This window comes from Nymphalis io, chromosome 9, assembly GCF_905147045.1.
Source record: "Nymphalis io chromosome 9, ilAglIoxx1.1, whole genome shotgun sequence".
Taxonomy (NCBI): Eukaryota; Metazoa; Arthropoda; class Insecta; order Lepidoptera; family Nymphalidae; genus Nymphalis; species Nymphalis io.
In genome coordinates, this window is record NC_065896.1 from 10,547,171 (window position 1) to 10,564,530 (window position 17,360).

The 17,360-nt window shown below is 39.4% G+C and overlaps 2 protein-coding genes across 2 annotated transcripts; one reads left to right on the forward strand and one right to left on the reverse strand.

Annotated features, from left to right (window-relative positions):
• Window positions 1-486: 486 nt before the first annotated feature.
• Window positions 487-17,261, reverse strand: LOC126770526 (nuclear protein localization protein 4 homolog). Its single transcript, XM_050489955.1, has 10 exons — window positions 17,175-17,261; window positions 16,592-16,861; window positions 16,333-16,484; window positions 16,012-16,184; window positions 15,603-15,818; window positions 14,021-14,213; window positions 13,800-13,933; window positions 13,538-13,698; window positions 1,569-2,098; window positions 487-1,066 (listed from the first exon to the last, which is right to left on the reverse strand). Exons 1-10 carry the CDS (start codon window positions 17,193-17,195, stop codon window positions 1,054-1,056), a joined length of 1,863 nt encoding a protein of 620 aa, XP_050345912.1. The 5' UTR covers window positions 17,196-17,261; the 3' UTR covers window positions 487-1,053.
• On the forward strand, window positions 4,573-7,625 carry LOC126770555 (peptidyl-prolyl cis-trans isomerase E-like). Its single transcript, XM_050490010.1, has one exon. It carries the CDS (start codon window positions 4,772-4,774, stop codon window positions 6,266-6,268), a length of 1,497 nt encoding a protein of 498 aa, XP_050345967.1. The 5' UTR covers window positions 4,573-4,771; the 3' UTR covers window positions 6,269-7,625.
• Window positions 17,262-17,360: the final 99 nt, after the last annotated feature.

Here is a 17,360-nt window from a genome sequence, read left to right on the forward strand (position 1 = left end):
GATCTTTGGAGTTGGGATCATTTACGTTTAAACACGTCCGAATTGACACCTGCCTTTAAGATGAAAAGCTTAATATAACTTTGAGATTCCGCGAGAGGCGCTAGTGTAAAGTAAAATTTCTCAATGTCAAATGTTTACTGTTGTCGATTTTACACTACACTGATTTAGGCGGTTTTGTCGTTCGGAAACGTGCACAATATATCCTTTTATTCGGAACAAAATAAATGTCCGAGTATCAATTCCTCAAAAATGCAAATGTTATGCATTTATAAGAAACACGTTCATTATTTCAACAACAGAGATAGCTCGGGTTTTGAAATATTTTTTAATTTAAATCTTCCCAAAAAAAGTAAAAGTAAAAAAAATGATTCAAGGTTTACTTTTGCATTTAAGCAAGCAAACTAACATCATGTGAGAAAACAATTTACTTCTAAGCTGTGATGTTGATTATTATTTATAAGCAATTTCATTGAAATAAAATACAGCTTGTGTTCACAGGATCATTCTTTATCATCTATGAGATGTAGGGTATAATTATTATTATTATTATTACGTTCATCTGACGCACCGCGGTGTCGTGTTTTTGTAAAGTTATAACTGGACACCTTTCGAGATTTGCTACTCGACATATTAGGATTGCATTTAATTTTGTTAATAGAAATTATATAAAACTAAGAAGTTGAGTACAATTTAACTATTGACATTCACGTCTTTTTACACTTCGTTTATAAGACGGAGCTCCGGAGCGCTATCACAGACTTTTATTACAAGATTATAAAAAAAAATACGAATAAATAATTTAGATATATAGAGCAAAATGAACAAACACAATGTACATACAGCTTCATAATTGTACATATTAAGTTACAGTAAGTACGCAGTACGTTATCCAGTGAATACAAATAGAATAGGGTACAATAAAATAGCATTTATTTCCAATGTCTTAAAGTAAATAATAGAACAAATCGACACTAGCGACTATCAACTTCTAGTTCCCGGCGCCGCGCGCTGTCTTTAGTATAAAAGTGAGCTCCCCTGCTGATATTCTTCTATTTACATCGCGTTCCTGAAAACATATTTCAAACATAAGCGAGCCATACAAGATTTTCAAGCATATTATTAAAACGAATAAAGACTCCTGACTGTTTAGATCAGCGATATTGTCTAGGTACAGTACTAGCCGGCTCCTTCGATCTCTTTAAAAGTTATTTAGTTCAAGTACGCACATAACGTACCACGTAGTGTACGTACAGGAGTGCTTATAATTTCGCATATCTTAAATATTCAGTTTAGTGTTAATGAATAGCTACCTTATCTAAATTACGGCGTGTGTGTGTTGCTACCACGCAAACACAATTACCATTCGGTTGGGTGGGTGTAAATATATAACATTGTATGCACCAATCGCACAAAGGTGAGGATAGTAGTTAGGACAATTTAAAAATGAGATTTCCCCGGAGACTCACACATGATTAGAAAAGATAATCTAAAGATTATCAAAAGATAATTTTTTCCAAAGGAAAAACAAATCTAGTAAAAAAAAACCGTCTGCCCCGCGTCCCACTCGCCTCGGCATCGCGCACATCTCGCAGGCGTCCATGGGCGCCGCGTTGTGGAACGTGCACAGCGGACACGTCCACACGCCCGCCTCGGCGCCGCCCGCCTCCGCCCCCGCGCGCGCCTCGCCCGCCGACTCCGACTCGTCGGCGGCGCGCGCGAGTCGCAGCAGCGTGGCGGCGTGCGGCGCCGTGCGCCACGCGTCGGCCGCGGCCGCGTCGCGCGCCAGCACGGCGTCCAGCAGCGGCTGCAGCTGCTCCAGCGTCAGCGGAAGCGCCTCGTTGCTCGCCATGTACAGCAGCACGTGGAAGTCGGATACGGCGTCGAGGAAGGACGGCGCCTCCTGGAGCTGGCGGTGCAGCGCGCGTAGCGACTGCAAGTGCCGCTGCAGAGGGCGGTTGGCGGGCGGGAAAGTGGAGCGAGGGTTAAAGGTAGGCTGTTGCGTAGTGGGTGCGACGCCGCACGGCACGTCCACCAGCAGATACGCCACCGGTAGCCGCTTCGCCGACACGCCCACCTCGTTGCCGTACGCGTCTCGCTCCTGATGATAATGAGAGAAAATAATAATTAAAATTACACATTTGTTATCCTTTTTTGCAATATTGCTTTAAGTGTATTATGTTAGGTACTTTCTTTTTTTATGCTTTAAAATATAGGCATATTGTGTCCGTAGTTATACTGACAGATTCACCTTTTAAACCGGAGTAAAACAATACAAAGTATTGTATAGTATAGCTGTTTGGCGATGGAATATATAATGAGTGGGTGGTTACTACCCAGATGGGTTTAACATATATAAGGACATATAGCCCTACCAACAATAAAACTTTATATGCTCAAGTCAAATTCCGCACCAATAAATTATGTTGGTAGTACCAAAATGACATATGAGTATGAAGTATAGTAACATATACTTAGATCACATAGACAATGTAAACAAATGATTTAGCGTCGAATTTTTCATGTTGCATTTGTAATGGGCGTCGTATGATTTCTTTAAAACTACGAGATTATTTGACATCCAACTTACGCGACTAAAATAAAAATAGAATTGATAAATTCAGCTTTTTTTACGGACGGGTATTACTTTTAATGGTGTTTATTTTTTACATTGCTGAAGCTTTAGATTATATGTATATAAGGCTTCCTAAGTAACACAGAGAATAATATCAATCCGTCTGTTTTCAAACTTTAAAAGAAACGTAAAAGCTTTTTATAATAAGATTGGTAGATCTCAAAAATGTATACATAAATGTCAGCGACCGTATTATTTATGTACTTATCACATAGATAAGTCACAGTAATCGTTTAAAAATAATGGATAGGTAAAAATAATAAATGGTAACTTTATTTATTTTATTTTTTTGTATCGGAGGCCTCCTGACCGTTTTCGACGACGGCGGCCATTCTCAAGCGAGACGACCCAATTTTGCGCAGGACATATAATAGTACATAAGTATGTGCGCAAACACTAGTAAACTCTTTATTACCAGATTCTTATAATTAAAGGAAGAGTTCAGGCGCATAACCAACGGACCACTTTACGTGCTTACCAAAGCACGGGAGTCTAGACGCCACCTACATTCTGACTGTAGGCATCTAACTAACTAAGAATTTCTTCACAGAAAACCCCAATAATTTAAGAACTCGACTCGAGGTTGCGGCATTGCCACTAGACAAACAATGCATACGATATTAACCCATCTTAATGAATAAAGATATTAATTTTAAGCGCTTTTCTGTCAATTGACATTGTTGTTAACGCTTTGCAATTTGAACCGGTAGTTGTGGACACCGGCGAGCCATACATACCTCCCCCCCCACTGTTTCCGTGGGGGAAACGCGTGACGTGTTTTTCCAGCGTTAAAAAAAAGGTATTACAAGATATTTGGATAAGGAGACGACAAAAAAAGCGTGTGGCGAGCGTTTACTTATTGTATTCCAATATTTGTTTATAAACATAGAATTAAACTATTTATTGAAGTAAAATCTTAATTTATCCCTTTGCGAAATCGGAATAGCTAGTACAATATCATTTTGGAACATGGAAAATTAATTATTTGATATAGTAATAATAGTCATACGATATGATAACATATGATCTATGATAACAGCTACTTTGATAGCAGATTTAAAATATTTGCATTTCCTACGATAACAATTGATTTCAATATGTAGTATGTATTAGTAATTTGTTTAATGATTCAAAAGTTCATGCAAGTATATTTTTTCATTACAGAAATTATAAATTCGCATTATGCCTTAATCACTAATATTAATTACGACGAAGGATGTATAGAAACTTCTGTCCTGCGTTACGGTCGCAAATGAGAACTGAGAAGGTCGGGACGAACTATTTGTATTATAATTCATCAACATTCAATCGCACGCAAGCGTAGTAATCATACGTCGGCCGGTGCCTATCCCAGGCGACTCGTTACGTAAGTGGCGTTACGTAGCTGTGCATCGGTGGGCAGAGGGCTCGCTCGACCTGCGCGATCGATACGCGGGGCCGGACTCCGTGTACGACACTGTGTCTCACCGTGTCGTATTGTGCCTGAACGTTGCGCCGTTGCCGATAAGCCGGCTCTGATAACGCGGGCGGCCGGCGCGCGTCGGCGCTCTGTGACCCGCCCGCCTTTATCAAAGAATGTCACGCTCAGCTGTGTGAAGTTTTGCGCGAATTGATGCCATCGTATGCTACAACATTGTAGTGCCGTTGGTTTAAGTGTGTTATTATAAAAACAGAGATATCTTAAAATAGGAAATTTAAACACGTCTGAATCTACAAACTAAGATCAATATTTTGTTAATTTAGCCGCAATTATTAACTATTTAATTATTACGAACAAATATTACAAGAACAATTTATACGTAAAAAATAATTGAAGAATATTAATAATTGAAGAATATTTTATTACCCGTTTACACGAAAAGCTTGAAAATGAAATAAAATACTGTCAATAAGTAACGTCCTTACAAAGTTATTGCGATTTACCGTAATCTGTTGATCGAGCGACGTGAAGCTCGGCGCAGAAGCGAAAAACAACATGGCGTATGTACACAAAACGTAAAATGATGTGGCACTCCACATCAATAGTATTATTTTAGTTATAAATTATTAATAGTTTTAAAACGAACCCGGAGTTTTGGGAACCGAATACCCTAAAATGTGAGCCTAATATTAAAAACAAACGCCGCATCGAACAGGACGATGGCGTGCTTCGCGCTCGAAGACATCGAAGAGCTAGCGCTGTGCTCCTGCTGTAAGTGCGCCTTCGACGACGCAGATAGAGCGCCCAAGATCCTCGCGTGCAAACATCACTTCTGTTTGGCGTGCACACGCGGCGTGCTCGGCGGCAGCCGCGAGGTGCGCTGCGTGCACTGCTGGAAGCGCACTGAGCTCCCCGAAGGCCGCGCAGAGGCTTTACCAACATACGCGGCGGTGCTCGCTCTGGCAAGGAAACTGGCACCGGAGCCGCCTTGCGCTACTCACGCGCTGCCTGCTCTCTGGTGCGCAGCTTGCGGCGTGCGCGTTTGTCGAGCTTGTGACCATTCACATCACGCACACCCGTTGCGTCCCCCGCGGGAAGCACGGATTCAGTTACAACGCGACGCTCGACTTCTGTTAGCCGATCTGCAGCGTCTGGCCGCACGCCAACGTGACTTCCTGTTGCGCGCTCTTGATGCTGCGACGGCGCTCAAAGTGCGCCTTGAGGCAGAACTTGCCGCGCCGGGCGGCCTTCTGTCAGCTACCGAGCGTGCACTCATCGAGATAGACTACGCTTTCGGTTCACTCGCTACAGCATCTTCAGAACGAGATCGCCTACGTGCGCGCCACGCCGAGGCGCTTCTGCAATGCCGACTTGACGATCTCATTCGCAACGCGAGCATTCCGCTCGACTTCGAGCTGTTGCGTCGGGCCCTCGCCGGTCTTGGAACAGCGGAATTTACTTCTTCATCAATGGCAGAGTGTCGCGATCCCGTTCTATTTCTGGCCAACTATTGCACGGCGCAGCTGTACACGCGACACTGCCTGGCGCGACGGGCTCGGCTCATGGACGGCGCGACAGACAGCATGGCAGCGACGCTTGAACTAGACGCGGCTCCGGACATCTTATCAGATGCTGTGGACGCCTCTCCGGGGGCGACGAGTGGAACGACGGTGTCCAATGCCGCCGTGGGATCTCCTATACTGCGCAATCCTATTGTGTTCCCTCTTTTTTATTTTAATATAGAAGTAAACGGCTCGCCTTTCGGTCGCGTTGTGATAGAAGTGCGCGAAGACGTTGCGCCGCGGATGTCACGTAATTTTTCCATACTCACGACGGGTGAGCTGGGCTTAGGATACCGCGGTTGCTCCGTTTTTCAGTGCTGGGAAAATGAAAGCATAATAACGGGTGATTTCGAATTGAATAACGGCCGCGGCGGTCGCTCAGTATTCGAGGAAAGTTTCTTCATGCCGGATGATACTAAGATGGTAGCAGTTCGGGGTGCTGTGGGTATGCGTCGTTCACAGAAACGTCATGACAACTTAGGATTGGTCGGGTCACAGTTTCGCATCATGCTCCGTGAGATACGAGGCTTCACCGCCATTTTTGCATTCGTAGTAGAGGGCCTAGATGTGGTCGAACGTTTAAGCCGCATAGGCGACAGTGCCGGCAAGCCGCAAAGCACTATCATCATCGCCAGCTGTGGCAAGCTCAATTAACTTGCGCGTTTGTTTTCGAGCATATCAGTCGCGTCATTTTAAACCTCCGATCTCTCACCACCTTGTACCTTATTTACATTTTCTAATCGTTGGACCAACCCTTATAGTTTTGTCTTTAAATTTTACTCAAACTGAACTATTTTTGTAAGTATAGAACGTTTTGAAGTATTTACGCGAAGTTCGTCGGCTTGAGCTTCTATACTAGTTTTATTTGCGTTAAGTCAGTGTTGGGGTAATGAGTGACGTTGTCGTGATCGCGTGCTGTATTGTAGCTTTCGTGTCCCGTTTCGCGAAAGCAAGTAATACCGGCAACAGGGGTTCGGCGGTCGACGTACGTCGTCGGCCGTTCGTTTCGTTTCGTCCTAGAGTTTCAAAGCGTAGCGCAACGTGCGCCAGGGCTTCAACAACTCATCTCGTTAGCGAGTTGGCCTAGTCTAGATATATGTCCGATTTAAATGAATATATTTTTGTTATAAGTATAAGAGTGCATGTGGAGCGCTAGACGCGTTTGTTTAGCGTCATTCAGAGTTTAATCACCTCTGGTCGCACCTCATCACGTTGTAATATTTAAGAGTTTAAATATAAATTTTCGATCGTATATGTGTCAATATAAATGTTAAATGTTATAGATGAATATTATTGATAGAGATTTATTTTGAGCGAGTCGCGCCGTCGCTCACCGTCGTTTGTGCGTAACGTATATCGAGCGCAGAATGTTCGTTCTTGTATCGACGTTAGTATAAGCATATAGATAAATATATTTACAAGCTATCGTTACCTCTCGAAAAGCGATATTCTTCGAAGCGATACTATTTAATGATATATCTAGCACGAATTAAATCTTCGGAAGCAAAAGACTGTGATGATAAGTAAGTAAGGCAGATTGAGGAGGCCCAAAGTCTTCTGCCGGTGAGTGCCTGCTTATTATTGGGTAAATAAACAGTAAATACGTACTGTTTATCGTGGTCGTGTCGTTCTAACGCGTAGCGGCATCAGTTCGGGGGGTTGCAGGGGGGGAACTGATCAATCTTTGTGATCATCCTGTTTGTCGTAAAGACTTGCCTATTTGTTAAGTTTATTTTTCTATATTATCAATGTTTATATGAGAACCGTCGACATCCGTAGTTCGTCGGACCTCTCTTGGTATTCTATTGACGTGTTGTAAATTGTAATTCGTGTTGACTATTAAGATTATATGTTTAAATAAATAGTAGAAGACGTTTTATTTCTCGATATAGTTTATAATGTGAAGGTGACGACGATGTCGTCTTGTTTGTTGATAATTGAGTGGCATGTGAACTGTCCATTGCGAAGTCGTGATATATAGTATATGTATAAATAAATACGTGGAGCAGCACTGCGAGCGTTTTACTAAACTATTCCCTTTTCGTATCCTTTCAACACTTTATAAATGCAAACAATAAAAAACAGTATACATATCCTCATAACTTTCATACCTTGATATGATAACTTTAAAGTACAACAAACATTTTAAATATTTAGATTGCTTTACTCACATAAAGATATTTTTACAAATCAATCAAGTATCAATTTTTATAAATTGCAGTCAATCAGCAGACAGTGCTCTCGGACGTATTCAATAACAGCAGAATGTGTCAATAAAATGGAACTCAAACTGGTAGAGTCGCGCTAGGCGTAAAGAGAAATTAAATAGCCCATAGAGTTCGGAAGTTCTAATACAAAATCCACTTGGAAGTCATAAATCCATAATATTTATATATTACTTATTGTAAATAATTCTTTATTTGAACAAAATGTTGTCTTTCGCAATGATCTCCGAGCACCGCAAGCGAACTTCTCAAGCACGTATCTCGACTTGCAGCGCCAAAATAATGTACTTTTTCTTATCATAACAGTAACAGCCTGTTAATGTCCCACTGCTGGGCTAAGGCCTCCTCTCCCTTTTGAGGAGAAGGTTTTGGAGCTTATTCCACCACGCTGCTCCAATGCGGGTTGGTAGAATTCACATGTGGCAGAATTTCAATGAAATTAGACACATGCAGGTTTCCTCACGATGTTTTCCTTCACCGTTAAGCACAAGATGAATTATAAACACAAATTAAGCACATGAAAATTCAGTGGTGCTTGCCCGGGTTTGAACCCACGATCATCGGTTAAGATTCACGCGTTCTTACCACTAGGCCATCTCGACTATAACATTTAGACGACGAAAATACACATAAATATAAGAAATAGAATAATAGAAATACCTTCTCCTCAAAAGGGAGATGAGGCCTTAGCCCAGCAGTGGGACATTCACAGGCTGTTACTGAAAATGTTTTAGGGGATCAATACTTTATGACCAATTGGGCGGCATTAAGCACCGCACGCATCAATCACTTTTACACATTTATCTTACTTTACCAGAAATATGAGTAAAATTCAACTGTATTTAAACTAGTTCTGCTAAATCGATTTAGCTGAAATTTTGCACTCACCTTCGGTGCTGGTTAAAATATAACACAAAATAATGCAATTTGTTCAAACCTTGTGTCAAATCAATGCTTGATTTTTAAATTTGTTTCGTTTATAGAATTTTAATAATGTACAAATATATTCAAACACACTTGCGTAAACCGACCGATTTCGGCCACGGCGGCCAATCTCAAAAGAGATTAGCCAACTACGCAGGAGATATTATAGTGCACAAGTGTGTGCGCAAACACAGGTGCACTCTCTATTCCCTAACTCTCATAATCCGATGGGACGGCAATCCGACACGAACGGAAAGAGTTCAGGCACAGGACCAACGGCTTTACGTGCTCTCCGAGGCACGGGAGTGTACACACTTCCAACTTCCAGACTCCGGGCTGCTACTGAGAATTTTCTGATAGAAAAACCCAATAACATTTTTATTGGCCCGACCTGGGAATTGAACCCAGGACCTCCGGGTCTGCGGCCTTATATCAAGCCACTAGACCAACGAGGCAGTTATTATTTGTATAGATATAATAGTAATATTAAGCCCAGTCCTCGAAAAGCTACCATAATCGTTATTGAATTTTTGAGTAAAACATATATGATTATTCATGTTTCGAATAATTTTTAACTACTCCTATTTCCATTTTTTTATATTGATAACAATAAAGCTCGTCAATAGTTCGGTACCGAACAAAAGAGATAATTGGTTGACATAAAGGTATTGAACATTTTGAAGTCGAGATGGCTCAGTGGTAAGAACGCGTGAATCTTAACCGATGAACGTGGGTTCAAAACCGGGCAAGCACCTCTGAATTTTCATGTGCTTAATTTCTGTTATAATTCATCTCGTGCTTTTCGGTGAGGAAAACATCGTGAGGAAATCTGCATGTGTCTAATTTCATCGAAATTCTGCCACATGTGTATTGTGTAGCGTGTTGGAATAAGCTCCTAACCTTCTCCTCAAAAAGGGAGAAGAGGCCTTAGCCCAGCAGTGGGACATTTACAGGCTGTTATTGTAAAGGTATTATTATTAGTAAATAGAAAAAAAGTAAGGATTTTATGAAATAAAAAATGGGCTGAGTTCCTCACGAGAATTGATGAGCAGATAACAAATTTGACACTATCGTCATCTGACGCTCGAAATCTTACGCTTACTCGTTTGACGCTCGAACTCTTAGCCCTTACCGTGTACCGAGCGCTAAGATACATCAATAACATAACAAGATATTTTATTTAACAATTCCCTGATGATATTGGCCGTAGTGAAAACGATAAGGTTGCTGGTGAGAGTGATAGAATACAGAGATATATTTTTGAGTATACGTTTCGTTAATTAGTTACTTTCGTCATTTAGGGGATTTTCAAGTATAAAGTTATATATTTTAAAAACCACGTTCCCCTGATTGAACAAGGAACGTAACGATGTCATTTATCAATTACAATTAATAAATCATAGGTAAATAGGTGTTGAAATTATTTGTTTTAACAAGACATATAACCATCAATATTATTTTAATAATATTCTAAATTATAATTAAATTAATATTCTTGGTTATATAAAATTATGTACAGCCGAGATGGTCCAAGGGTTTGAACGCGTTAACCAATGATCGTGGATTCAAATTCGGGCTAGCATCAATGAATTTTCTTATGTTTATAATTCATCTTGTGCTTGACGGTAAAGGAAAACAACGTTAGGAAACCTGCTTGTGCCTAATTTCACTGAAACTGCCACTGAGCATGGAGCAGCCTGGTGGAATAAGTTCGAAAATTTCTCCTCAAAAAGGAGAGCAGGCCGTGGCCTAGCTGAGGGACATTTACAAGCTGTTACTCTGGTAACAATATTATTCACAAGATTAATTTTAAATATGATTATTCTTTTAATACAAAATATAATAATACAAGTATTATTCGTACAACGTCTTCGTTGTGTGCCAACAATAGTAAGAAATCTATAAACCGCCGCCTCTAAACAACATCACACTTAACACATACATACACAGACATATAAATTAATCGGTAATATATATCGCTATTATTTTTAGAACAGTCATATAATATCAGTTTTAGGTGAGTACTACTCACTTCTCAGTAACTGTTACAACTTCTGCGAAGTCAAAGAAGAACACAGCGATATGGATTGAATGGTGAGTTAGTATAATCATAAAGATCTTTAAATCTAAAATCCCGTGGTTGGTGTAATATTCAAGATGTAAGAAGTTGTTTATATTTCTTAGTCTGGACTGTATTCCAATGGCAGAAGGTAAACAAACCTTAGATGTATATACTTAAAGCAATTACTAGCACTGCTTATTATGCGCAACAAACATTTCTGTAAATATATACATATTTATAATACAAAACTATTCCACATAAATACTTCCAAAGGTCCAATAACAACATTGCCGACGTTCAAAACGGCATTCTTTACGTATCTATAATGAATGCCATAGATTATTGATATCACGACCAACGATGTCGTTTCAAGGTCTTTTTTTGTCTGTATTCTTCCTGCTATTGGAATCAAAAAATTAATCATCATTGGAATCAAGCAATAAAATTTGGTAGGCGATTTTCTCGTCTGCCAACCTCCAAACAAACTGAAAAATTATTGAAGCAACGAAAAATTGTAACTTCATTCTTCAAATAAAATTGTATTAATACAATTTTTGACATTTTCATATGATTGTTAAATGTATAGTGTTAAAAGTAATTTTTAGTACCTATAAAATAAAATTTAAAATCTATCTATTATGTTTTTATTTCCTATCAATCAGACACTTGATTTTCAAGCATTATTTTTTAGCCATCGTCAAATTTTGCTCATTAATACTTTTCAGATTGCGGGTGCTGGCGCATTCCAAGCGAGTCAAAGCGTTATCACACACCCACCTTATAACTTAGATTATGAGACATTTATGGTTCTTTGTTTTATAGATAAATAACAGTAACTATTTCTATATTTAAAATAAAATAAAAAATAAACTATGAAAATAGTTCAATTTATTTGCTACACTGCAATAATTCTTATATAAATAAATAAACACGAGATTTTATGCGTTAAAAATTATAGATTACATCGTACAATTTGGATCAATGTTTTACATAATACATGATTAAATAAACGTATTGGAAAAATGACCGGTGATAGTGGTATGTGGTAAAATGTATTAGCGTAGGATACATATTTTCAGTATCGAACAAAAAGCGCTGCAATTTATAGAACGTTAAATATTAGAAGTTATTTAGTAAAATCAAATGCCTGAATTCATACCGTTGTTTTTTTTTTTTTTATAGAATAGGAAGGTGGACGAGCATATGGGCGACCTGATGGTAAGTGGTCACCAAACGCCCTTAGACATTGGCATTGTAAGAAATGTCAACCATCGCTTATAGCCAATGCGCCACCAACCTTGGGAACTAAGATTTTATGTCCCTTGTGCCTGTAATTACACTGGCTCACTCACCCTTCAAACCGGAACACAACAATATCAAGTATTGCTGTTTTGCGGTAGAATATCTGATGAGTGGGTGGTACCTACCCAGACGAGCTTGCACAAAGCCCTACCACCAGTAACGTGTAATGTGTAACGTTGAACGTGGAAAGCAACGTTACACGTCAAACAATCGTAACGTGCCGCGTTGCCGTTCATACCATGCGTACATTGCCGTAGTTAATCTCGTCGTACCGTGCAATATAGCACGTTACGATTTTCTGAAGTTATTTTTTACAATTTGTAACAATGATTTACACGACATGACGTCATAACGTAATACAATGTCAGAACATGCCACGTCACGGCGTAGCTATTTCATTTGTGGTATCGGTTACTACCCATATATAATTAATAAGGCATAGAAACGCAGGACTGAGTTTTACCTCCTATTTTCGATTTTTTACTTAATGATAAAGTATATGTATGATTAAAAAACCGAGATTGCCTAGTGGTAAGAACGCGCGAATCTTAACCGATGATCGTGGGTTCAAACCCAGGCAAGCACCACTGAATTTTCATGTGGTTAATTTGTGATTATAATTCATCTCGTGTTTGGCGGTGAAGGAAAACATCGTGAGGAAACCTGCATGTATCTGATTTCACTGATATTCTGCCACATGTGTATTCCACCAACCCGCATTGTAGCACTGTGGTGGAATAAGCTCCAAACCTTCTCCTCAAAAAGGGAGAGGAGGCCTTAGCCCAGCTGTGGGACATTCACAGGCTGTTACTTTATGTATGATTCCAATGTCTTGACGTAAATGTAAAAATAAGATGATTGTGTTTTGATGTAAGATTTTTTTTTGTATTTGTACAAAATATCAAATGCTTCTGAATAATTTAGAATCATATAATTTAAATGAAAATCAGTAAACTAAGTAAGGCTGATCATTAGATTAGCCAACCCGGACTAATGTTGATTCCATTCTTTTTTGGAATCTATATTTTGGTTTTTATTCTCTAGTTCCATAGCAAGTAGAGCAGTTTCCCTACTCTGTAGTGTGCATGTTAGTGTCCAAGTTAGAGTAGTGGGCACTTAATGCATAGATTGATTGTTTTTATGCATCAAATGCGCACCAATATTCATATTAAAGTGACACTCTTAAAATTCATCAAATTGTCATGCTTTTGTTCATGCATATAGTCACAGTTAAGTCACATTACTATTCGACCAGCATTAATGTTGCGGCGCCCCTGAGTCTGGTATAGTCGGCATCTATTCGGCATTCACTTTGTGTTACATTAGCTCCTAGCACCTGCGCCGCATACATCTAATGTCATACCAGCTGCTTGCACTTAGCCTTGCGCCTCGCACCTGTTCTGCACTCACCTTGTAATACACGTCGGGCACGTACTGTTGCTGCGAGCAGTCCCGGATGTAGCCGAGGTCGGGCGCGTCACGCGTGGGCAGCAGGATGCCGTCGCGAACCAGCGCCTGGCACTGCCCGGACACCTGGTAACCCTCCAGGTGGATCTGGTTGTTGCTATCGCCTGGAAAGGAAGGAGACGATATTATATCGAAAGCTCGCGAGCAAATACACTCATAAAATACTTCTATTTATATTATATCGGAAGTAAAAATAAGAGCTCACCGGTGACGCAGACGGTAACAAATTTGGAACCGAAGTAGCCCGACGAGGCGTGACGGCACGCGTTAGGATGTTCGTTCTGAAAGTGACCCGCCATGATGCACTCCTGCGCCGATAGAAAGTGCGTATCCACGCCGCTGCAACACGAAACAGATACATCAAAATCCTTCTCGTCGGGATTCGTCTCATCGGGCGAGAGCGCCGGCCCCAGCCGGAACACTCACCGCAGACACTTGACGGTGGCGGCGGCCAGGTCGAGCGGCAGCAGGTCGGTGAAGAGCCAGCCCACCGGGCGCAGCCGCAGCCGCGCCGCCAGCGCCGCCGCCAGCGCGCCGCGCTCGTCCGCGCACAGCCGCACGGCGTCGCGCGAGCACTCCTGCGCCGGCTCGTACACGGCGGCCACGCGAGCGCGGATACCTGAGCACCACGGAAATATTTATTTTATGTACGTTACGAACAGTTGAAAAGTATTTTTTTAAGATCTTTGATTGCGTAATTTCTTTGCACTAGTGCGTTTGAAATTAATTATAAATGGTTTCAGTGAAACTGATCGTACACGGTAAAATGAAAACAGACTTAAAAATTTTGCATTTACTTATATAAACATGTCTTCTAATTTGTGAATACTTTTGATTACATAGAATATAAGGAAAATATATAAATAATGCTATATAACACATAGAAACACACGCACAAAGCCCATACACACACAAAACTAATGAAATATTTTATAAAATATAAATTTGCAATATTTGTGTTTTATGCTTTATTTTCGGGTAAAATAATATTTAATGTAATACTTTTTATATAAAAACTGTTGAGCTACCTAATAAATCCTTATTAATCCAATCGTCATTATGTCAGCCGGGTTTTACTCGTCTATATAAAAATGGATATTACTATATCTGTTTGACCAATTACCGGACATTTTTATTGAGGTTTTATAATTTTTGATGGTTTTAAAATGTTTTTCGTGGACATAAGTTAAAAGTCTATTTAAATAAAAATATTTTGATACTATCCAATTTTTTGCAATTCATTATTAAATAGAGCCGCAGCACATTAAGCCGATCGCCATAATTTTGGAATATAGAATTATTAAAAAGCCATTATTAAACTTAAAAAAGTATATTATCAAATCAGCTGTTTTTTTGTGAATATTAAATTTTTTGTGTTTTTTTTTAACATTATATTTTAAGGGTAGTGCTATAAATGATATATATTAAACTAGTTAGGTACTTGTCATCATTATATTAGTATAGAATTCAATTTGATTAAAGTTCAACTATATAACTTCTCTATGTGACGTAACAAGCTGAGCTAGAGGGAAGTCAAGAGATACGCAAATGAATTATGGAATTTCGGTGCCGTTCAGGTGAAAGATTATGAATGATACAATGGCTTGATTTAAGTTATTGCTACTCACCCTGGCTCAGAAGATCAAACTTATATTGATAGGATAGTGATGTTGATATAGTATTGTTAAACAACGAAACTATAAAATTTGTCTGTTACCTGATTATAATAATAAATTCTAACTATATATGATACATTTAAAAGGTTTTCCATTCTTTTAGGGGAGGCAGGTTCACTTCATTTCAGTGTTATTATTAGTTCAAAGCATTATATTACATTTGATAAATTTTATTAGATATGCTTTTGCTATCCAATTAATACTAACGCAATTAATCGCGGTAATCAATACTCATTAATATAGGTTTAGTTAGTTTTTTTTTTATTTGAATATTTAGTATTTATTTGTTGTCCCAAGAATCATATTTATTATTATATTGTCTACAGTCTTACCCAGAGGCACGTCCGGATGTCGCTCGTACTGCCCGTAGAGCAGGCCGACGCGCTGGTGGCCCGTGGCGCGCCAGTAGGCCAGGAAGCGGTCGACGGGCGCGGCGTGCTCCAGCAGCACGTTGTCCACGTGTCGGTAGGGCTGTCGGTTGAGCGTCACGGCGCCGGGCTGGCACGACGAGCAGATGCCGCGCGGCCACGGCGGATGCTCCTTGCAGCCTACAGCCATGCATATTACACATTGCATTTTACTGGTCTCTCACTAGTCAAGTCAAGGCTATCAATATGACGGATTTATATCAACTTTAATCTAACTTTAACATTATAAGAACATTATTAAATTAGTTTGATATTCTTTACTTATTTCCTGTAATATATCAACAATATTATAACTAGTAACGTGTTTTATTACCTGGTTTTATTTTGCATGAGAGTTCATCTAATGTGATGAACTTGCCAGATGTCATCTTACGGAGGTATGAATGGAATGACATGTGCTTTATGTTGTGCTCTTTGAGGTAACCTTCATCCCATGGTTCCAGAGGAGAGCAGTGTACACAGCAACCCTTTGAATTGTGACGGCATCTGCAAATGAAAAATACACAATGAGAATACATTATTTAACTTGATATAGTTTAACGAAATCATTACAAAAAATTTAACATAACAAGCCATTATTATTTATGATCTAGAAAAGTAAAAGTAAGGGTGATAATAAGAAAATGTTTCTTACAATTTTTCATCTCTTTGTCGTTGAATTGTTCCTGGAAGGCGATATAGCTCCAAGTCTACATCATCCTCCACAGGGAGATTAGTCTTTGTGGTTGAACCAGAGGATTCTGCTGATGATGGACCAGGCTCTGTATGATCTGGCTTGATTTTTACCTTAGAAAAAAAAAATGTTAATTAAAAATTACTAATATTTTGTTTAATATTTACTGTGCATAGATAATATAAACATTTTATGTACTTTTCAGGTCACAGACACTTACTTCTGCACTGCTTGTAGAAGGTTGATCAAAGAGAACTGTGCCATTTACAGAACTCAAGTAAAGCATGTCTCCGTGTTGTAAGCCATAGTCTCGTAACTGGCGTGACTTGCTCGACGTAATCTCATCTTTCTTCGCGCGGTCTTTATACAACGCAAATCCGAAAGTATTGAGGCGTAAGGTTTCATACACACGTTCAAATAGGCGCGACGTGACATCGGTGTCCAGAGCCTCAACACGCGCCGTACCCTCGGACGACTGCACCCGCAGCGTCTAAACAAGACAACGAACTCATAGATGTGTCTTACATGTCAATACACCTTAGTTACAAAAATGCCAAGTCATCGTAATCGTAAGGCATTGAACATTTAAACAATGCAGGCTTTTCCGTATGTTTATATTTTTACCAGAAACAAAAAAAAAACATTGAGTTGTCGTAGATACGTATAGAAAAATTCAAAAAGTTGACATGTAACACCAAATTATTTGGAGGTTTCAAAGACCTACATAAGCCCTAATAGTATTATACTAATATACGTTTAATTAGTTTGAAGTCAATTAATCTTTAAGGACAGTTTATATTTACCATCTTCTTAGATCCTGACATTTTTTTTAATAAAATAATAAAATAACTACACAGCACTACACTGACATGACAATTTTAAAGAATGACAATGACATGACATAATAACAACGTTCGTTCTAAAACGTTGTGAATCAACAGCGTAACTAGTGACAGCAGTTAAAGCAAGCATTAATATTATACAGTAGT

Excerpts from the sequence above, each read along its gene's own strand:
- LOC126770555 (XM_050490010.1), top strand. The coding sequence starts at position 4,772 with ATGGCGTGCTTCGCGCTCGAAGACATCGAAGAGCTAGCGCTGTGCTCC.
- LOC126770526 (XM_050489955.1), bottom strand. The coding sequence starts at position 17,195 with ATGTCAGGATCTAAGAAGATG. Across the intron at positions 13,934-14,020 it reads GCCACCGTCAAGTGTCTGCG|CGGCGTGGATACGCACTTTC; the intron begins GTGAGTGTTCCG and ends TTCGTGTTGCAG. Across the intron at positions 13,699-13,799 it reads TGTTACCGTCTGCGTCACCG|GCGATAGCAACAACCAGATC; the intron begins GTGAGCTCTTAT and ends CTTCCTTTCCAG.